This window comes from Dama dama, chromosome 15 (assembly GCF_033118175.1).
Source record: "Dama dama isolate Ldn47 chromosome 15, ASM3311817v1, whole genome shotgun sequence".
Classification (NCBI taxonomy): Eukaryota; Metazoa; Chordata; class Mammalia; order Artiodactyla; family Cervidae; genus Dama; species Dama dama.
Genome location: NC_083695.1, coordinates 71,747,269 through 71,770,996, shown reverse-complemented (window position 1 = coordinate 71,770,996; position 23,728 = coordinate 71,747,269). Strand labels below are relative to the sequence as shown.

At 41.8% G+C, this 23,728-nt stretch overlaps 1 protein-coding gene across 1 annotated transcript in view; it reads right to left on the bottom strand.

Moving 5' to 3' along the window:
• SORCS3 (sortilin related VPS10 domain containing receptor 3) overlaps positions 1 to 21,972 on the bottom strand; it is a 545,070-nt gene extending 523,098 nt beyond the window's left edge. The window contains exon 1 of the mRNA XM_061163158.1: positions 21,906 to 21,972. Within this exon, the coding sequence (XP_061019141.1) occupies positions 21,906 to 21,911 (6 nt within the window). The 5' untranslated portion in view covers positions 21,912 to 21,972. The remainder of the gene's footprint in view (positions 1 to 21,905) is intronic.
• Positions 21,973 to 23,728: the final 1,756 nt, after the last annotated feature.

The following is a 23,728-nucleotide window of genomic DNA, read 5'->3' as shown; positions in this document are numbered from 1 at the left end:
ATATTTCTTAAAGACAGAGCTCTTACATTATCCTATACATTAGTCTTTTATATAACCACATAGTATTTAACATAAGAATACATGGAAGTAGATCCTTAATAAATGCCTGCCGACCATTGGTCCTTTTTCTCTGTGGTCCACTGATGACCTAACATAGTAAGTGTACTATGGGATTCAGAGTGACCTTGGCTTCCTCTAACCCACTGATGAGGAGCTACATAACAACCAAATAAGTTTATAGAAGAGCAAATCACTTCGGCTGTTGTCCTAAAGGCAGCAGGCAACAAGACAGGGAAGAGAGATTGGTTCTTCACCTTCATCCAAAGAGATCTCTACTCAGTCCCCACACACTACGAGGGTGCATGTTATTTGCCAGCTTTGTGTAAGTAACAGTACTTGAAAGTCAAAAAAGACAGTCCTTGCTCTTGACTTTCAATCTAAGGGGGAAGACAGACAGGAACACAGATCAGTATGACTCCATGTGACAAAGTGAGATGACAGAGAAAAGGCAAATGAGTATCATTCTAGATTCTTAAATGAAACTCCATATGTCTCTCAACTCAGCAATATGTTCCCTGTGAACACAGGTTGAATGGCTTGACTATCTGCCAAAGTCCCCAGCACACCTCTGATTCTAGGTTTTCTTCCATCCCACCCTCCTCACCCCAAATGTCCGCACTTCCCCTGTAAATTTAATACATCTCAGAAACCCAAGCTTCAAATTGAATCCTAAACCCTTAGAATTAGTCTTTTCATCCAGGCTCTCCTTAACTACCTTACCACTTCCTTTCTGCAGCACTTATTTTGTCTCTATAGTATTTCCTGTCCAATTCTTATGTCCTTACTTAACTCTCACACAATCTTATTATTGATCTAAATTTTCAAAAGTCCTTAATAGTAGGTCTCAAGTTCTCTTCTGGAGAAAATTCACATATAGGCAACTCTCAGATACATAGCTAGAGATCTGCATATCTCCTTGCAGAATAAAGGCACAAGCAAATGAATGTGTCATATAACTAGTCAGGTTTCAACTGTTTGTCAAGAATTCCAAATAAATTTACCCTCTTGCTGCCTTCTCACCTCCCTATTATACACTAACACAGGGAGGCATGATACTCTTTTGGGTCAACCAGAATGAGTTCACCTGGAATGCATTAGCCACAGATCTCTGCTAAGATCAGCCAGATTATTTCAATAGCACCTCTTCTAATTTAATTTTTCCTTTGGCATCCCTCTCCATCCTGCCTTGACTCCATCTGGATTTTTTTAGTGCTTGGGGAAAAGGAGAAAATGAGTAAATGAGCTGGCAGGAAAAGAGTATAATTCAGTGGTTCAAATTGCCATCCTCTAATGAGTGGAGTAAATCTTTATTGATGCTAATAAACAAGATGGCAGTACATGGGCATGGAGGTCAGGGTCCAGCCTGGTGGGGTCCCAGCAGAGACTGATTTCTGTAATCAGTTTTCATTCCTCTCTGAATATCCCAAGTTACAAGAGGTCTGGATGGGAACCATTTCCTGGCTAAATTTCCATGTACAGAAACATGAGCCCAAACACTGGTCTCACCACCAAGCCCAAGGAAGCTTATCTATCTTACGATGTCTCTCTTGACTTCTCCCTTTACAGCACCTAAAACCAGAAATGCCACAGGAAAAGAGTTTTACCCCACTATTTTGAACTCTACCTCTAAAATATGCTGATAGGTATAAAACAGAAAAAGTCCTTCTCTCTACATTGGGCGGGGGGTGGGGGGGGGGGGCGGGTAATCCCATCTCCGAGATCTAATGCTTGATGATCTGAAGTGGAGCTGATGTAATAATAACAGAAATAAAGTGCACATTAAACGCAACATGCTTGAATCACCCTGAAACCATCCCCATCATCCCAAGTCCACAGAAAAATTTGTCTTCCATGAAACTGATCCTTGGTGCCAAAAAGGTTGGGGACCACTGCTCTACAGGGTTACATCCAAGGCAGGCAATAATGCTCAGAGGACCCAAACCTGGCCACACACTCAAATCACCTGGAGAGCTAGCTAACAACAGCTATATAGATTCTGACTCAGTGGGTCTTGGGTGGAGTCTGACAATCTGAAGTTTAACAAGAGCCCCCAGATGATTCTAAAGTAACCAACCTATTAGACAGACTGGTAAACAAATGGAAACACTGTGTAAGGTGTTTTTGAGTCAGGCAGATCAAGGTTGAAGTCCCACCTCTACTACATATTGCAAAGTGGGGCAGAAGTTAATTAACTTCTGGGTAAGAGAAGCTTCTTCAAAAAGCTGCTGTAGGGTTTTAAGCACAAAACACTCCCAAAACTAGCAGTGTAGAGCCAGGCCTGTGGCAGAATTTTTGTAAACAGAAACTGCCCACAAAGAGAGTCAGACAGTCTGGCCAGTCCAAATGTCACGAAATCATATTAGGTCTATCAAATAAAAGCTCTGTATTAGGATGTAAGTATGATTTAACCATTTCACATATGTAAATTTTCAATGAGAATAAAGTACAGTTGGGGTTTTTGAAAATGCAGTCACCATAATGATAGTACAGAATTCCACGGCTACAGCCTTGGACTTGTAGGTCATTGATCTCTGAAGAATGTCATGATGATGCAGCCTTATTCATAACATGGGACCATAACATAAACTCCAAGGACAATGTCATACTTGAAAATAAGATCATGTAAGAAAGTCCTTCAAAATGTCAAGTACAGAGTAATAAAAGTTAGTATCTCTAAAAGCCACATTTAGAGGGAACTGAGGGGATAAAGACCAAAAGATCAACAAAGTTGCATGTTACAATGGTTCTTATACTTCTATTATCAAGGTTAATCATTTGTACAGTATTAGGAAATAGGTTCTTCACTAAAGCTAAGTATTACTATCAGCAAACATTTGCATTCCTTCAGCAAACACTTGCATTCTTTCTGTTCTTCATTTTTACATACATTCAGTATTCAGAGTATCTTTCAGAATATGGCCTTAAAGGAAAGGTGTGAAAGACTTCAGCATTTAATTTTTCCTCTTGATATAACTCAACCCAGTCACTCTACATGAATGTAGATCACTTATTTCTTGGCAAGAAAATTTGCTGGTAAATATCATTTAACCTTTCTCAAACAGTGAAGGTGGCCCTGGTTCCATCCATCAAATAGATTCCTCACTCTTAATTTAAAATATTAGAAGGTGCCCTAAACCTTTTTCTGTGGGAGAGACCCAAGCAAATTGTATTTGGATAGATTCCCCATGGTTGTCCATAGTCCATGCCAGATTCTGAAAAGATACCTAGCAAGGTACAGCATTTAATTAAAGGAAGGTCAGGCAATGGAGTGGACACACTCCTGCTTCAGCATTTAATTGCTAGAAAGAATTTAATAAACTATTTTTGGAGTCAAACTCCCTGTTTCCATAAAGGTTTAAAGAAAAAACCCTCACTGAATCCCACCAGCAAGATCTTTGCAAGGTTGTTTAATAATCAAAGATAAACAGATGTCTATAGGCATTCAGTTCAGTTCAGTTCAGTCGCTCAGTCATGTCTGACTCTTTGCGACCCAATGGACTGCAGCACGCCAGGCCTTCCTGTCCATCACCAACTCTGGAGTTTACTCAAACACATGTCCATTGAGTCTTTGATGCCATCAAACCATTTCACCCTCTGTCATCCCCTTCTCCTCCTGCCTTCAATCTTTCCCAGCATCAGGGTCTTTTCAAATAAGTCAGCTCTTCACATCAGGTGGCCAAAGTATTAGAGCTTCAGCATCACTCCTTCCAATGAATATTCAGGACTGATTTCCTGTAGGATGGACTGGTTGGACCTCCTTGTAGTCCAACGGACTCTCAAGAGTCTTCTCCAACACCACAGTTCAAAAGCATCAATTCTTTGGTGCTCAGCTTTCTTTATAGTCCAACTCTCACATCTCTACATGACTACTGGAAAAACCATAGCTTTGACTAGATGGACATTTGTTGGCAAAATAATGTCTCTGTTTTTTAATATGCTGTCTAGGTTGGTCATAACTTTTCTTCCAAGGAGTAAGCATCTTTTAATTTCATGGCTGCAGTCACCACCTGCAGTGATTTTGGAGTCCAAAAAAATAAAGTGTCACTGTTTCCACTGTTTCCCCATCTATTTGCCATGAAGTGATAGGACCAGATGCCATGATCTTAGTCCTCTGAAGTTGAGCTTTGAGCCAACTTTTTCACTCTCATCTTTCACTTTCATCAAGAGGCTCTTTAGTTCTTCTTTGCATTCTGTCATAAGGGTGGTGTCATCTACGTATCTGATATATCTCCCAGCAATCTTGATTCCAGCTTGTGCTTCATCCAGCTCAGCATTTCTCATGATACTCTGCATATAAGCTAAACAAGCAGGGTGACAATATACAGCCTTGACATACTCCTTTCCTAATTTGGAACCAGTCCGTTCCATGACCTGTTCTAACTGATGCTTCCTGACTTGCATACAGATTTCTCAAGAGGCAAGTCTGCTGGTCTGGTATTTCCATCTCTTGAAGAATTTTCCACAGTTTGTTGTGATCCACACAGTCAAAGGCTTTGGCATAGTCAATAAAGCAGAAATAGATGCTTTTTCGGTGATCCACCAGATGTTGGCAATTTGATCTCTGGTTCCTCTGCCTTTTCTAAATCCAGCTTGAACATCTGGAAGTTCTCAGTTCACATGCTGTTGAAGCCTGGCTTGGAGAATTTTGAGCATTACTTTACTAGCATGGGAGATGAGTGCAATTGTGCAGTAGTTTCAGCATTCTTTGGCATTGTCTTTTTTTGGGATTGGAATGAAAACTGACCTTTTCCAGTCCTGTGGCCACTGCTGAATTTTCCAAATTTGCTGGCATATTGAGTGCAGCACTTTCACAGCACTATTTTTTAGGATTTGAAATAACTGCAATTCCATCACCTCCACTAGCTTTGTTCATAGTGATGCTTCCTAAGGTTCACTTGACTTTGCTTTCCAGGATGTCTGGCTCTAGGGGAGTGATCACATCATCGTGATTATCTGGGTCATGAAGATCTTTTTTGTACAGTTCTGTGTATTCTTGCCACCTCTTCTAAATATCTTCTGCTTCTGTTAGGTCCCTGCCATTTCTGTCTTTATTGAGCCCATCTTTGCATGAAATATTCCCTTGGTACCTCTAATTTCTTGAAGAGATCTCTAGTCTTTCCCATTCTATTGTTTTCCTCTATTTCTTTGCACTGATCACTGAGGAAGACTTTCTTATCTCTCCTTGCTATTCTTTGGGTATATCTTTCCTTTTCTCCTTTGCTTTTCACTTCTCTTCTTTTCACAGCTATTTGTAAGGCCTCCTCAGACAGCCATTTTTCTTTTTTGCATTTCTTTTTCTTGCAGATGGTCTTGATCCCTGTCTCCTGTACAATGTCACAAACCTCCGTCCATAGTTCTTCAGGCACTCTGTCTATCAGATCTAATCCCTTGAATCTATTTTTCATTTCCACTGTATAATTGTAAGGAATTTGATTTAGGTCATACCTGAATTGTCTAGTGGTTTTTCCTACTTTCTTCATTTTAAGTCTGAATTTGGCAATAAGGGGTTCATGTTCTGAGCCACAATCAGCTCCTGGTCTTATTTTTGCTGACCGTATCGAGCTTCTCCATCTTTGGCTACAAAGAATATAATCAGTCTGACTTCAGTATTGACCATCTTGTGATGTCCATGTGTAGAGTTTTCTCTTGTGTTGTGGAAGGGCAAACCACTTTAGTATTCTTGCCTTGAGAACCCCATGAACAGTATAGGCATTCAAGATCAGTGGAAAATATATAACCTCTCTAAAGTCCAAGTAACTATCAGAAACCCAGGAGTAACTTCATTATTACATACTGCCCCATTCCACGCTATGAGCTTTTATTTTTAATATGAAATATTCAAGTGCAAGTAAATAATTCCATTTAAAGGAATCAAGTGCTAGTGAAAGGAAGGTATATTTCAATCACTGAACAGATATAAGAATAATCACAATGGAACACACCTAATACTGTTGAGATCTTATTCTCAAAGAAATGGAAAAGGAAAAAAGAAAAAAAAAATGGAAAATGGTAACTAAATGAGTCTGTGATCCTGCCAGAGAGCAGGCCCAGGCCACAGCACAGTGAAACAATTTAAATGTGTCCTTGAGGTCCTTCCACTTTTTAAAAAAAAAAACAAGGCTTATGGTGATTCTCCATCCCCCTACATTTGCCAACTATTGAACTTTACTCAACTTTGCAACCCAATGTCCTCATGCTTGAAAATGATGTTTCCTTTCCTTAACACCAACAATTTCTTAAAATCCTGTGTTTAGCTGGAACTGTATATGAAATTAACGAAAAACCTAATTCTCTATCAATTGCAGTTTAACATGTGGACCTTCCATTAGCATTTTTATGAGAACATTTTTAAAGAAAGAGGATGAGGACTTAATCAAACTGAAAAAAACCTTAAGGGTGAAATTCCAATTTTTGTATAAAGTCACTCCAGAATATGAAAGAATGCACCGGGGAAGGAGCCACCTTCATGTCCCTCTTCATCTCATGTTGTTTAAGAGGAAAATCAAGAAGTGTAAATGCACTTTCCCTAAAATGGGATTACTGTAGCTTGTTCTAACCCCAGGATGTAATGAATGAAAGATTCTGATTCTTGCCTCTCATTTCACAGCTGAGGAAGCTAAAGACCACAGTCATTTAATGATCTGCCCTAGATCACACAGAAAGCTACAGTCATCTTATTTACTCACTGCTTTATAAGGGCTTTGGAGAAATAGATATACCCTACTTCTTCTGCATCTACCTAACCTTTACATTCAGTTGCCATGTTTTGTATCACCTGGAAAATTAGAAATAGCCTCTTAATTAGCCTCCCTGATTGCATGGTAGCATAACTCTTACACGGTGTTGAGAGTCCCTGTCACTCGAATGCTTCGTCTCCAAATTGCAGGACACACCAGTAATCTACAGGAATGTCTCTTGAGATTCACCCCATGTGGCCTTCCAACCCAGGATGGGTAACTTCCCATAACAGAACTTTCATAACCTCCCAAGAAAACTCATCTCATGACCAGGCATTTCTATTTGGAATGTATTCATTATTTTGAACCCAAATCTGTCTCCCTATGGCTGCCAGAGATTAGCATGAATTCTGCAATTTGATACCATATTAAACAATCCAGATAGTAAGAGTATTTGATACTCTTACAACATCTGAGGGCTGCTCTCATGGCTCTTCTTTGCCTTCTCTCTCTCTCTTTTCTATATTAATCATCCCCTGTTTCTTCAAACACCCCCTATATGACGGGTTTGAAGTTTGGTCATAGGGTTTTCCTCCTACATGTCCTCCAATTTGTCCATGTCCTATTATGTATCCACCAAAACAGGAAAATTATTCTAAACTTCACCATTACAAACATGATATTCCAAACTTAAATGTGCACAGTACAAAGAAATCACCCCTATTCTCATTGTAGATTATACATCTATAACAGAGATTAAGGTTTCATGAGCTTTTTGGCTTATTATATCAGCGTTGACTCAGAGTGAACCATGAGCTTACTATTTTTCAAGCCACTTGATATTTTACTCGTGCTACTAATTCTGTGAAACATCTCCCTCATCCGATTTTGTGCAGTTTAATTTTGGGATTTGTAGAACTTTACATTTATCCCTGCTACATTTTGTTCTGTTAGAGTTGGCCCAGATCTCTGGTCTATAAATATCATTTTATATCCTGTTTCTGTCTTAGTATTCACTGTCTCTCCTGCCTTTGTATTATTTGCACATTGGATGAATTTGCCACCAGTATGTTCCCCAAGCTGAGAGAAATGATGCCTGTGTTTCAGGCAGAGTAGAGGGTAGGACCAAGGACAGCAGCTTACAGCCCACTACTAGGTGATCTCCAGGTTAACAACCATGGTCAACATCACTTGAGAACAATTGCTTGAACAGTTATTACTCCATTCAGTTTCCATTATATACAAATATAAATCCATAAAAGAGAAAAAAATATGTATATTAATGCATCTATGTGGGATCTAGGGGCTTCCCAGGTAGCACTAGTGGTAAAGAACCCTCCTGCAGTGCAGAAGACATATGAGATGCGGGTTTGAGATATATGAGATGTGGGTTTGATCCCTGGGTCAGATCTCCTTGAGGAAGGCATGGCAACCCATTCCAGTATTCTTGCCTGGAGAATCCCATGGGCAAAAGAGCCTGGTGGGCTACAGTCCATGGGGACGCATAGTTGGACATGACTGAAGGGTAGTTAATTAGCATGCAAGCACCCATGGAATCTAGAAAAATGGTACTGATGAAACTATCTGCAGCAGGAATAGAGACGCTGATATAGACAACAGACTTGTGGACACAGTAGTGTAAAGAGAGAGTGGGACAAATTGAGAAAGTAGCATTGACATATATACACTGAGATATGTAAAACAGATAACTAGTGAGAAGCTGCTATATAACACAAAGAGCCCAGCTTGGTGCTCTGTGATGATCTACAGGTGTGAGATGGGGGGTGGTGGAAGAGAGGCTGAAGAGGGAGGGAGGGTGTGTGTGTGTGTGTGTGTGTGTGTGTGTGTGTGTACAATTATGATCAAGGCTATGGTTTTTCCAGTAGTCATGTATGGATGTGAGAGTTGGACTATAAAGAAAGCTGAGCACTGAAGAATTGATGCTTTTGAACTGTGGTGTTGGAGAAGACTCTTGAGAGTCCCTTGGACTACAAGGAGATCCAACCAGTCCATCCTAAAGGACATCAGTCCTGGGTGTTCATTGGAGGGACTGATGTTGAAGCTGAAACTCCAATATTTTGTCCACCTGATGTGAAGAGCTGACTCATTTGAAAAGACCCTGATGTTGGGAAAGATTGAAGGCAGGAGAAGAAGGGGGCGACAGAGGATAGATAGTTAGATGGTGTCACCAACTCAATGGACATGAGTTTGGGTCAACTCCAGGAGTTGGTGATAGACAGGGAGGCCTGGTGTGCTGCGGTTCATGGGGTCACAAAGAGTCGGATATGACTGAGCAACTGAACTGAACTGAACTGATGACTGATTGGTGTCGTCATATGGCAGAAACCAACACAACATTGTAAAGCAATTATCCTCCAATTAAAATAAGCAAACAACTTTTTAAAAATCTGTATTAATCACAAAAATGTCACAAAGAAGTTGTTCCTGAGATCTTTTCTGCTCATGTTATTTTTTTCCTCACGTAATAGATTATTGACCCTTATAAAAGAAGCAAAATTGATTGTTGCATCAGACCCTCACAGCATCCTGGTTATCATCACATCCTCCTCATTATTTTAATATAACCTTCTAAATCTTGCTCATGGTCATTTTCAAGCCCGCTGCTCCAGAGTGTGACATCCATCATCTGACATTTGTCTAGCTCATGCTTGAAATTAGTCAGTCTTTAACAGTGATCTCCAAGATAATGTTTTTCAGAGCACTGGCATAAAACTGCTCCATGATAGAAGACTTGGATTTATTTAAATCAATATGGTATTTTACCAGTCTCTTCACATACCTTACATGGTTTTTCTCATTTTTCCATGTTCATTTACACATGTTCATTCTATACCACTGAGTCCAGACATTTACCTTGACCCAGAAGGCAAAATTAAAGTGGAAACTGATGTGCTCTGCTTTGTCCCTGTTATCCATAACTTCCTTAATATCTTTGTCCTAATATTTACAAAAATCTCACTCTTGCCCTTGTGTATTTTTTAACTATAATATATTCTAAAATTTTGCCTTCCAAACGATTATTTTAGGTCAGTGTTACCCACTCGTTTATATTACACACACTTGGCCTTTGAACACATTTTCAAACATATTGCTTAAAAACTATGTCTGATGCTGACCAAGACAAAATAAAGTTATATGGCCATGTAATAATGTAATTTTTGTCATTTGCCGATTTTCAAAGAACAATATTCATTCTCATTTCTTTATAAGAGACCTATAATTAGTTCAGGCTCAGGAAATACCAATGAAGATATGTTTTAAAAAAACAACAAAAATCTTTCCATGTGGAAATCAAAGAAAGAAAACAGACAGTATTAAATATATAAAAAGTTAGCAAAATAATTTATAATTTACTAACTCCTATAAAAATGAAAGCTAAGATAGGACAGTATCAATACTAAAGAGCACTGGTTTGGGAGTTAACAAAGCTGAGTTCAACTGCTTTTGTTCAGTTCATACAAAGTGTGTAACCTTGAGATACTTACTTCTTCTTTCCAAGACCCTATCTTCCTCATTTGTGAGATATGGATAATCCTAGTGCCTCCCACTTAAGGGGCTTGGAGGATTCAGTGAAAAGGAGAAAATAATCAATTTGTTCAGTTATTGACATACAACAAGAACACACTAACCCCACAGTACATTATATGCTCCCATTTAAAATCCACTTTTAATATTGACTACGTAAGCCAGAGATGCCCCAATTTTTTAAGGAGCATGAAATATGAGGTAGATATAAATAGCTTAGGAGAAAAGAAACTAGGAAAACAGCTGACACAGAAAACACAGTCATGTTCAAATTGATAAAGTCACATCTGTCCAGTTCTGGCCTTGCACTATAACTTCCTAAAGGACAAAGTCCCTGAAATTTGTGACCACCATGCATGCCCGTGCAAGCACACACACATACACACAGCCATATCTTGCACAGACTGAGGTACATGGCAAGTGCTAAGTAACCATGCTTGACTGAACAGGGAGCTCCTCAGAGTTGGAAAACAAGACATAAATTCACAACACTTCAGACTCCACACAAATCAACTGCAGTTGTTGTTATATCACCAAGTCGTGTCTGACTCTTTGCGACCCCATGCAGCACGCCAGGCGTCCCTGTCCTTCACCATCTCCCTAAGTTTACCCAAGTTCATGCCCACTGAATCAGTGATGCCATCTAAACATCTCATCCTCTGTCACCCTCTTCTTCTGCCTTCAATCTTACCCAGCATCAGGGTCTTTTCCAATGAGTCAGCTGTTTGCATCAGGTGGCCAAAGTACTGGAGCTTCCGCTTCAGCATCAGTCCTTCTGCAAAGTATTCAGGATTGATTTCTTTTAATATTGACTGGTTTGATTTCCTTGCTTTCCAACTGTAGTAGACATGCCATATACCCAGGTTCCCTTTCCCTGGGAACTACCTCACCCACATCATGAGGTAACCTCCCTGTGGTCATGTTTTTGCTGCATAACCCTGCCCCTTTGACCAAAGCAGACAGGTTTCATGGTGGACACCTGACCACCAAGAGTGGACAGCTGGGAAAACTGGCTTCTCTCTCCTGGGGGTCTGTTAGGAATTTAGTTACACTCTTGGTGGAGATATGGAAGGAGGGTCTGCAAACCGCTGGCTCTGAAGCCTTGTATTTGCTTAATCCCCACCCTTTTTTCCAAGTCTGGTCATTCCCTGAAATGCCTACGGTACTATGGTATCTTTCCAGTGAATTTCATTTTCTTGCTTAAGTGAATTCCAGATGGTTTCTGTTGCCTTTAGTTTAAAAATGAAAACAGAACAAATACACTGAGGAAAATGAAGAGAAAGAATACCAGTTACACCATCAGCCTGGCCTTGCCTATGGCTATAGATGATTTTGATGGATACAAACAACCAAAACAAGATCTAATAGTTCACTAATGTGTTAGAACAGAATGAATGGAACTTAGGAAAGAGATTATGGAATCATGTCAGCAAAATGTATCCTCAAGATCCATAAGAGATGTAGACTTTAGACTCAGACCACATAAAATCAGAAAAAAAGCCAGAATTTTCCAAGAGAGAGATTTTTCTTAGAAGATTAATCAAAATTATGTGGCAAAATAAGGGCCAACACTGGCTGAGTGCTTCCTATATGCTAGCCACTGCCCCAAGTGGTTTTATGTGCATAAACTCACCCCCATGACAACTCTGTGACATGGAGCTACTTAAGAAAAGGAAACTCGGGGATTGAGACGTAAAGGATGTTCCCATGGTTTCACGACTAAAAAGTGGCAGATGGAGGCTTCAAACCCAGTGCTCTTAACAATGGCAGAGGGCCATCTTGCAAGCTGACTGCATTCCTGCTGATGCTGGCATTTTTGGTGCAGAAATGTAAAGGCAAAGAGAGGAAACTCTGGCAGGAGTTGCCTGACATTATCCATGTGAACTTGTTCATTCATTCAGCAGGTTTTTCCTGATTCTCCCTACATGCCAGGCACTGTGCTGGGTGCTGAGAACAGTCCCAGTGACACCTCCCTTATAAAACATGGTGCCCAGGGTTGCAGGACGTCCCAGGGGGTGCAGTGGTGAAGAATCTACCTGCCAATGCAGGAGACACAAGAGGCATGGGTTGGATACCTGAGTGGGGAAAATCCCCTGGAAGAGGAAATGGCAGCCTGCTCTAGTATTCTTGCCTGGAAAATCCCATGGACAGAGGAGCCTGGCGGGCCACGGTCTATGGGGTCACAAAGAGCCTGACATGACTAAGCATGCACACACACACACACACACAGAGTTATAAGATGTATGCACAGTCTATTTATGGGCACAGTATATACACCACAATATCTTATACTAAGTAGGCATTCAATAATCTTTGAGAAATAATCTACACTCCACATATGGGAAGCATTTCTCACCCTCTTACAATCTCCAGGTATGTTAGCACCCCTCACGAATTCTCTAGGGACCTTGTGTCTCTATCACAGATTTCCCACAGTGCTTTGGAAATATCTATGTGTCTGTTCAGCCCACTACAATATAAGCTATTTACACATATGACTGTGCTATTCACCTGCCTCACTAGGGCTGGGAAGAATTCCCAGCATATGGAGGTGCTCAACAAATGTTTGTTGTATGAATGGACTCCTCAGGGTGACCTAGTACCTCTCTAGAAGGCCATCCTTTGAAAACCAAAGTCATGTCAGGACAAGCGCTCTGAGCAGCTGGTCCTTTGGCAGAGTTGAGCTTGTTCTAAACCAGTTGTTCTCTTTCCTCCTGTCTTCTTTCTGACGACCTTCCCCACTGGGACGTGGCCAGCCAGATGCTTGGTGTAGCTGAGCCACAGGACCACGGAGCAAGGTTCCCAGTGAATCACACTCACAGCATCAGCTTCACTAGTTTAGGTCTTCAGTCACCTAGGGTGAAGTGCCCCATTCAGCAGAGCAGGCATCAGATGTCGAGGTGAATGCCTGCATCTCCACGCAGCACATGGGTAACTGTGAACAAGCAAACTTCTCTGAACCTTGATCTTCTCACTTGAATACTCACCTTAGGGAATCATCTTGAGGATTAAATGGGTATCACACAAATGAAAGTGCCAGAACACTGTAGAGATCAATAAATATGAATAGCCCACCCCCAGTGAATGCAACATATCTTTTAAAAGTATACACTGATCCTTTAGATGTTTTATGATCTACTTTTCTATCCCCTCCATTTTCATCTTTCTGAGCTGGTAGACTTTTCAATGCAGGGGTGACAATAGGGAACAGCTAGGAGACACCAATGATTAAAAAGAAAAACCACATCATTAATTGAGGATAATAGACTCATTCATTTATTTTATTGTAAAATCTTGCATAGGAAGCCCCCTTGAAACCTCTCAAGTCACAAAAACCAAAGGCTTGTAGCCATGTTCAATGAGCAAATGAAACATCACTCCTCAAACCACAACTAATTTTATGTTTAACTTTTTTAAACAAACCGTAACAAATACTAAGTGTAGCTAATCATTTCCTGATTCCTTTGGTATTCATTGTAATAGCACTAATTACGATAAACACATTTGGAATTAATGTGCATGTCATATGCATATATCAATTCCATTCTAATTTGCCATTGATTAACGCCTGTGAAGTGAACAACGAGTCTTTAGTTTTAATACACTACTCACATCTTGAGGCAGCACAGCCTTAAAAAGGGGTCCCAGGCAAAGTAGCAGCCTGCTGAAGGCAAAAGTCAAGAGAGGCACTGCAGGAAGAAGATTCTGTCTGTCCCTTCTCAGAATGATGCATTCTGGGGGTGCAGGCAGAGTTCAACTTCTGCAAACACAGCATTAGAACACATCAATGTGGGAGAAAATTGAATTTGGGGGTTAAAGACTGGGCTTGGAATCTGATCTGGTTTCAAATCCTAGCTTTGCCCTTTGAAACTGTTAGCTGCTCAGTCATGTCCAACTCTTTGTGATCCCATGGACTGTAGCCCAAGAGGCTCCTCTGTCCATGGAATTCTCTAGGCAAGAGTACTGGAGCAGGTTGCCATTCCCTTCTCCAGGGGATCTTCCTGACCCAGGGACTGAACTTGGGTCTCCCACATTGCAGGTAGATTCTTTACCATCTGACCACCAAGGAAGCCCCAGGTTTGTCCTTTATTAACTGGTGTATTGTTTTAGACAAATCACTCAATCTCTCTAACATTCAGCTCCTTCATCTGTAACAGTGGAGATAACATAAGATAGTTGTAAGGATTAATAAGAAAAAGTAAATACTTCACTATTCTTGGCAAATGGTTTGTGCTTTAATAGAAAAAATAGTGTTATTATAATTGATAACGATCACCATAATTATAATAGAAAATTTGCTATTACAGCTAGGAATCTCATTTGATAGAAAGCACCAGCATAAATAAATATCCCCCAGGCAGGTCCAGTATGTCAGAGGTCTTAAAGTGAGATAGGGAAGGGAACACAAAGATAACTCTGTCTGTTTTCAGTTTTTGTTTGGGGTGTTTTTTGAATAAGACTGTTTCAGGGTTTGAGTTTAGAGCTCAGGGTGGAAATGGGCAAAGGGGAGCACTGAAGGAAATGGCAACCCAGTCCAGTATTATTGCCTGGAGAATCCCCATGGACAGTGGAGCCTGGCGGGCTATAGTCCATGGGGTCACAAAGAGTAGGACATGACTGAGCAACTTCACTTTCTTTTCACTTTTCACTGGCATGAGGAGGTTGCCCCATCACTCTCTTCCAGCCACCGTGCACAAGCCCATCAAGCTTTTAAGAGCTGGTTTCTTCATTTGTAATATGGAGATGATAATGTCTATCTCACAGTGCTGTGAGGATCAAATGAGGTGGTGAAATGGGTAATGTTGAAAGCATCATGATCAGAGTTTATTACTATTATTATTGGCATCATTATCATCACCATGAATGAATGAAGGTTTAGGCAAGCCCATTCTGAGATCCTTTTCTTGGAGCCCTAGCCTTTATGCCTGAATAAAGGATGCTTCTCCCTGTCCTGTTCCTAGCCTCTCTTCCAAGCCTCCACTTCGACATCTGTACAGACCAGGCAGACTTCCTGTGTTTTTCAGCCCGAGCCTGCTACCTCACCAAAGCAGGCTCATGTGTGCAAAAGGGACTTAGGACAGCACAGAGACCGCTCAGAACAAACTCACCCCCTCCCAGGAAGTTAGAATCGAATCCACCACTTCCTGAAAGCCCACTCTCAATAATACTGACTTACTGAGGAAAACATCTTGGACACAGGTTATAAGGCACCCAACTCCTGCTGGACTCCCCCACCCCCACGGTGAGGCAGCTGGTCAAGGAAGTCCAGCACAAGATGAATGCCTCTCACAATATATCTGCTGCCTTGCCTCCATTTTAACTTTAAGCTTAACCTCCCCCTCACCCCAGAGCAGGACACCCTTGAGTGGAGAGGCCATTTGAAGAAAAAAGGCTTTTCCATACCCAACCTTGATTATGGGCATATGGCAGATGCTTAATTTTAAAAATTTAAAAATATCAAAAGGTTGCAAGGGTTGGTGAGGTTGGGACAAAGAACTGGAACACCTGTACACTGTTAGTGGGGATGTAAAGTGGTACAGCTGCTGTGCTAAATAGTACAGAGATTCCTCAAAAAATTAAAATTAATTAAACTAATTAAAATGAAACTAGTGTAGAACTCAGAAAATCCCACTTCCAAGTCTGTATCCAAAAGAATTGAAATGAGGATCTTAGAAACTGATATCTGCACTCCCATATTCATGACAGCATTACTCACAATAGTCAAGATACTGAAACAACTCAAGGGTCCAATGACAGATAAAGGGATAAAGAAAATGTGGTATATACACATAGTAGAATGTTGTTGGGCCTTAAAAAAGAAGGAAATCCTACCATTTGCAACAGCAGGAATGGACTGGGAAGACATGAAGCTAAGTGAAATAGGCCAGTCACAGAAGAACAAACACCACGATTCCTCTTACACAAGTCACCTCAAATCATCAAACATAGAGAAGCTGATGATAGAAGGTGGTTACCCGTGGATGGAGGAAGATGACATGGGGAGCTGTGTTTCAATGAGTATAAAGTTACAGTTATACAAGAGGAACAAGTTCCAGAGTTCTACTGTGCAACACAGTACCTATAGTCAACAATATGGTGCCGTGCACTTAAAAATGTGTTACGAGGGCAGATCTCATGTTGTATTCTTATCACAAAACAAAACAAAGAGATGCAAGAAAACCTTTGGAGGTAATGAATATGTTTATTTTCCGCCTGCAGTGCATGAGACCTGGGTTCGATTCCTGAGTCAGGAATATCCCCTGGAGAAGGAAATGGCAACCCACTCCAGTATTCTTGCCTGGAGAATCCCATGGAGGGAGGAGCCTGGTGGGCTACAGTCCATGGGGTCGCAAAGAGTCGGACACGACTGAGCGACTTCAGTTTCAGTTTCAGCTTCACCATAAGTATATACATATGCCCAAACTCACAAAACTGTATAAACTAATTATGTGCAGTGCTTCATATACCAATTATATACACTTCAGTAAAGATGGGGGAAAAAAGAAACTTCCCAAAATGCCACTACTGGTTACCAAAGGAAGGTGGGATTGGATAGGAGTATATATGTAGTAGATGAAGGGTAGTGGGGATTATTAATATTTGCTTTATAATCATTTAATTTTTTAATCTAAGATATATATTTAACCACAAAAATGATAAGGACTAAAATTTTCCCAAATTTGGCAAAAAGACACAAACCTAAAGATTCAAGAATCTTAGCAAACCCCAAATAGGATAAACCCAAAGAAACACATACCAAGGCATATCATAAACTTCTGAAACCTAAAGACAAAGGGAAAAAAAATCTAGAAAATCACAAGAGAAACACCTTACCAACAAGGAAAAAACCATTTAAATGACAGTGAATTTCTCATGAGAAGTGAGTGACACCAGGAAAAGTGTCATGACGTTTTCTAAGAGCTGAAAGAATAAAATACTGTCAACCCCAAATTCTCTATCCAACAAAAATATCTTTTAGGAATGAAAGGGTAAATGAAAACATTCTCTAAGAAAGGAAAACTAAGAAAAAAAATTTTTTACCAGTAGACCTATTACAAAAGAAGGATTGAAGGAAGCTCTTGAAACAGAAAATAAGTGATCAAAGAAGGAAACTTGGAAAATAAGGAAAGCAAACAACACCAGAATGGATAATAGGAGGAAAGCAATCACAAGGATACCGCCTAGACTGCAAACCAGAAGTGCACAATGAAATCAGGAGACACTGGGATGACTGTCAGTGCAAGTGGGGTGGAGGAACCTGCTTCTGGAGAGCGCCTGGGCTGAAACGCTGTCAAAGGTTACAGACGTGTGGATGAGTTACAGATGTGTGGATGAGTTGTGAACAAAGAAAAAGTCATCACATTAAAAGCCTGAATACCAAGCAAGAAAGACAACAAATAGTAAAGCAAGTTTCCAATTTAAAAAGTCAAAAAAAGACTAAGAGACGGGAACATTTTAAAAGAAAAAGTTCCCTTGCAAATAGTACATGGGAAACAGTCTCCAGAAGGACTCATTCTTTAAAAGAGACTATAGCAACTATTTACCAGAATAAACTACAAAATCACCAAGGTCATAAAAATTACTATAATGCCAAAGCTCTTTCAGGATGCCAACAATAATAACCAAAAACATGAATGCTGAATTCATCAATGTCAATTTAAAATATGTTTCTAAATCTCGACAGAATAATGAAGCCTCAGTGTGCTCTCTAGAACGAAGCCCTCACTTGCAACCAAATACATATGTACAGGCACCAGGATGTGTCTGCCCGGGTACAGGCATGCCCCATTTAGAGGGTGTTCTTTACACCTGGGTGTTTACTTAGGAAGATACAGAACATTATAAAGAAAACAACCCTTTCACACGAACAAGAAATAGCTTTGTCTTTCACAAGCTCCCCTGCTCCCATGGCCTTATTTCTTTTCTTCCTTCATTTGAAGTCAGACCCCCAACTCCAGGCTGTCTCAGCTCCACCCAGTCAATTCACAGGAGGGTCTGGTTGGGGGCAAACGACTGGTCATGTTCAGAGATGACACTCACAGGCCCGAGGCCCAGGAACTCAAGCATTGAAAAACTAGGATGACAATTTAGTCCAGTCACAGGAGGACAATTAGGAAGGCTGACTGGTTTGTTTCATAAGTGAATTCCTGGGCAGCCCGAGTATAACAGCTGTTTAACACCAGCCCAAGGGGATAAGCCAAGAGGAAAAAGAAAATGAGTTCAACCAAGCCTCATTCCGCTATTAAAGAGAAGAAACAGGGAGAGCAAGACGTATTTGACTTGACTTTGAGCTACGACTGTATTGTGTTTCAAAGACTGTATTTTTCCTTGAGGGAGGGGGTGGTCCGATTAGAGGCCACACTTTAAAAGAAAAGAAAACTGATTATTAGGGAGCAAATCAGAACTGGTTTCAAGAAACGTGGGGCCTGGCTGGAGTCTGTGGCACATGCAATAACTGTGTCCCAAAAAGAAATCCTTACTGGGATGCTCATCCCCAAAGCCAGCTTCAATTGCTCTCTTTTCATCTCAGCAGTCATCAACAGGCTAGAAACTCAGCTGTGGCTTTCATTAATTTCCATTATCACCACTGATCTCTGAAGCTTTAGTCAGAGACAGAGCTGAGGGCTTTGTCTTTTTCATAGGTAATTTACAATTACAAGGGCCAGTCTCCTTGAACTCTACAGTGGGGCAGAGGGGCTTGGGGAGCAAGCTTCATTCTCTCCCAAAGAAACAAAGGGATGGGTTTTAAAAAAGAGCAGACGGTGAGAGCTCATGAATACCCCAACTCTGGCTCCAGCCAGAAATAAACATGAAAAATAATGAAAGTCCTGAAAATGAACAGCTGAGGATACATCTCCGGCTGCATTCGGGGGCAGCTCTCAAAAACCACCTGGAGTTTCCTGAATCCTGAGCAATAACTTTCAAACTATTTCCTAAGCCAATTTTTTGAGAGCCCTGAATGGCTGGCATAAGTGCCAAGAACAATGCAGTGGCACAGCTTCCACCAGAGCTCCCAGGCCCCCTGCCCGCCACAGACATTCACCAGGCAGGAGAGCCGAGTGAAAGGCGAGCTGCAGGGGGACAGCCCTCTCTGGGAGCCCTTCTCTTTCCTGATGTTCTTCACCAACTCTGAAATTTGTACTCCACCCTTTCTGGGCAAAGACTTTTTTTAAACTGACAACTTTAAAGGGGCAGATTCTTCTACTAACCATATATGTATATATATATATAAAGTCTCTTAAGAAAGAGAAATCTAACTTGCCAGGCATATTAATAAGTTAGTAACAGGCCCTGCATATATGTTATGTCACTTAACACTCCTATCACATGTACAAGGTCACTGTTGTTTTTATCTCTGGTGATGAGAGGTTAACTCATTCATTCAAGGTCATTAAGCTCAAAAGTACCTGTGTGCGTGTGTTCTAAGTTGCTTCAGTTGTGTCTGACTCTTTACGACCCTATGGACCATAGCCCACTAGGCTCCTCTGTCCATGGGATTCTCCAAGCAAGAATACTAGAGTGGGTTGCTGTGCCCTCCTCCAGGGGATCTTCCGAACCCAGGGATCAAACTCACGTCTCTTACATCTACCTGCATTGGCAGGCAAGTTCTTTACCACAAACACCACTTGGGAAGCCTCAAAAGTACCCGTGTTGGGATTAAACCCAGCTAGCTCCATTCAAAGCCTATGGATGTACTTTTCATTGCAGAATGTCATCTCTCCTGTCAAGGGGTCCTGAGCAGGATCAGTAGAGGCAATGGAGAGAGTTAACAGAGGTGAATCCTTCTGCCCACATGTGGACCCTCAGGTGTCATTCTCACAGTGATGGTCACTAAACCATCATTGCCTGCATGAGGGTGCAACCCATACACTCGGCAATAGGTCTTCCTGGGCTCCTGTGCACAGGCATGGGGTCTCCTGTGCTCCGGCTTCTTAGCAATTTTGCTTCTTAGAGAGAAATGCATACTCTGCCTCTGAAGCTCTTTCAATCTACCTGTGACGGTCAGCTCTCAACCAAACTATGAAGAACCAGCCTGCCCCTGGTACCTCAACTTTCTCCACTTTCTCTGCCCTTAGCCTTCTCCTGTCTCCTCTTCACCTTCAAGGGCTGCAGGCTATGCTCACTGCTGTGATTGCTCCTAGAGCTAAAAGAAAAGACCATGGACTAATTCACATCAAGTGCATAGAACTACAGATGTTAAACAAGTATATTTCTAAGGATAAAAATTATCATTGCATGCTGGACTAGGAAAAAAGATACATTTCTAGGGAAGAGATCTTTCTAGCATCCATAACAACAAACTACAGAAGTAAACAAATTTTTTTCCACACTTCAGATTAAGCCAACCCAACACATGCATATTCATACAGATATACACACATGCACAGGCACAGAGAGACATGAACTTAAATACAGTAATTTGTACTCCAACTCAATCCAATTAGTATATGCTGAGAGCCTACTGTTGTGGTGAGAGCCATGAAAGCAGGCTGCCAAGATGAGCAAGATACTAGGATCCTTAAGAAATGTATAATCTGTCTGGGGACAGACGTTCATCTAGGCATCACTGAGGGAACATCACAGTTCCAGTCCTTTGGTTTTGCATGCTTAGTCGCTCAGTCACATCTGACTCTTTGTGACCCCATGGACTCTAGCCTACCAGGCTTCTCTGTCCATGGAATTTTCCAGGCAAGAATACTGGAGTGGTTTCCAATTCCTACTCCAGGGGATCTTCCTGACCCAGGGATCGAACTCATGTCTCCTGTGTCTCCTGCATTGCAGACAGATTCTTTACCCACTGAGCCATCAGGGAAGCCCCCGCTGGTTTTGAGGAGATGCTACAAACAAAGAGCAGCCCCAGGTAAGTGGTGTGAGGTTTGCAAACTCACTCAGAAGAGGGGGCTCCTCTCTTCCTCCCCCACTACAAAACAGGGATTGAAAAAATCGAAACCTTTGGACATTACAGCAAAGCACCAAGTCTGGTGCCTCCCAGGAGAAACTGGTGGGGAAGTGCCACAGAGCTGCCTTATTGAAATGCATAAACTATCGGGATTATCTGCAGGCAAGTCTCAGATCTCCATATTTATTAAACCCAAATCAATGCCTGACACCAGAAATGTGCAAGAGATTTGCTGAATGAATGAATGAATTATAGAAATCAGGGAGGCACCGGGTCCAGTTCTTTAGGGTGTAGTTGCGTGGCCTTAAACAAGCCCTTCTGCCCTCCACATCTCTGCTGAGTGGGCAGCGGTGCCAGCCTTCCCCACCTGTCAGGACCCCTGGGAGCAGCAGAGGAGCTCATGGACTCCAGAACATTTTCAGAAGCATAAAGCATTCTGTAAGTTCAAGGGTTGTTATTATTCTTTTGCAGATGCCCATGCCAGTCCACAGCCGCTCTTGTAGGGAAATTGAATTCATTCCCTGATTAATCAGCCTGCTTACTGCAGGCTGATGGTAGCCTGACTTGCCCCCACTATGGCTCCGGGACTCTCTCCTCTGCTGTTTGCTGCTCAGCCCCTCTACCTGCAGACACGAACACCAGAAATAGGGCTTGGAGGGGCCTCTTCTTCTCCCCTGCAGGCCCTGCCTGCATGGGGTCCATCACCCCGACCCCTTACCCACCTCCATTCTGATTACACCAGGCTGTGCGCAGAATGCCTACACAAAGCTTCCCAGCTCGACAGTCCCTCTGGGTGTCAAAGTGCTGCTGTAACCCTTCTTCCTTGTCTGTCCTGCTCATTCCACAGCTATTTATTCTCAGAGAAGTGGTGAAATATCTCCGCTCTACAATGTGACATTTTAGCCCACGATAAAGGCTTCTAAACAGCAGCCAACAGCAGCATGCGTGCAAAAGCAGAGGTTGATCCGAAGTTAAGGAGACCGAGATCTGGAGTTGATCTTTCTAGTAATTTGATACCCTCTTTCCTCTGGGGGCCCCCGCAGAGACACTTGGCACTAGGCGTGTTTAACTTCCTGCATTGGAGCTGGTTCTATGTGTTCCTGTCTCAAAGGCATCTAATATCATCTTTAAAAGCAGTGTCTTCCTGGAGTGAGTGAATCGCCTTTCAAATACAAGTGCCACAGTTTAGGAACACTGTGTTCAGAGACAACTGAGAACACTGATGTAACAATGGCCCTGACGTCATGTTCCTCTGGGTCTCTCTGTACCCATAACATCTGCTATTAAGCCTCTGAGCTAGCACAATACCGTTAAAGCAAAACAATATCCCATTTTATTACAAGTGCATCAAACCCCTATGCAGAGTCCCTTCTTGCTCTCTTTGTCTATGTAGGGGTCCTTATCCAATAAGCAATCAAGATGGATTCACCAAGGAACAAGGCAACACCAAATCACCTGTAGTGATATAAGTCAGTGCCCTGCCCTCCGGATATATACACCAGAGCAAGCTAGGATTCTCGAGCACTTGTTGCAACTAGTTAAGATCTGAATCTTTTTTAGATCTGAATCTTTTCATCCAACATATCTATTCATTCTCTCATTTAAACCTCCTTAAAACCCTATGAGACATTCCCCAGTGTTGAAGAAACCGTTTTAGAGAATTTAACTAATGTACCCAAGTTCGTAGAAGGGCTAAGATTTGAATTCGGCCTCTGACTTCTGAGCCCACGTCCTGAAGGCAGTAAAGCACCAACATGAAGCAACCAGGGAATTCTGAAGGGCTAAATGGTGCTAGCCAGCATTCATCCCTTCATTTGTTCTCATTCATTCTTTCACAATATCTGCTGAGCATCTTCAGAGCACCATCCACATTCTAGACACAGGAAGCAATGTCCCTGCCCTTCAGTTACTCAGGTCAGCTAATCTGTACAGGCTTAGGGACCCGGGGGCAGGTCCCCAGAAGAGGAAAGACTCCAGGGTAGGACTTGGAAAACTACAAAAGTGTAAGGGATCACAATGGGAGAAACAGTGGGAGCCATGTCCTAGAGGCTGGAATGTTCATAGATGAAAGGCGACAGGGAAACTGAGGCTCCTAGTGCCAGAGTTGAGAAAGAGTCAGGGACTAGGTGGCCATTTCTGGAAAAATCCTGAGCAGTGACTCCTGGGAAGGAGATGGTTTAAGATTAGACCCCAAGCCCTGCTCTTTCTCCCAGAATAAACAATACTCAGTAAATGAAGACACAGACTAAGAAGATACACCAATTAGCATCTCTGCCTCTGGCTGGGATTCAAGAAAATCCTTTGAAAAGGTCGCCATGATGCGACCATGGACCACTTATTATGGTGGCAGAAGTGAATATGTAGAGTGTGATGGTGTTTCTCCAAGCCCCCTCCAGGCCTCTTTCCCATGCAGTCAGCTCAGCAGGAGCCAAGGAATGATGGGGATAAGGAGGGTGCTCCAGCAGATAAACAGACAGCACCCAGCTGCCTTGAGAATGCATTCACTCACTCAAAGCCCATCTAGTCACTGCCAACCCAATCATAA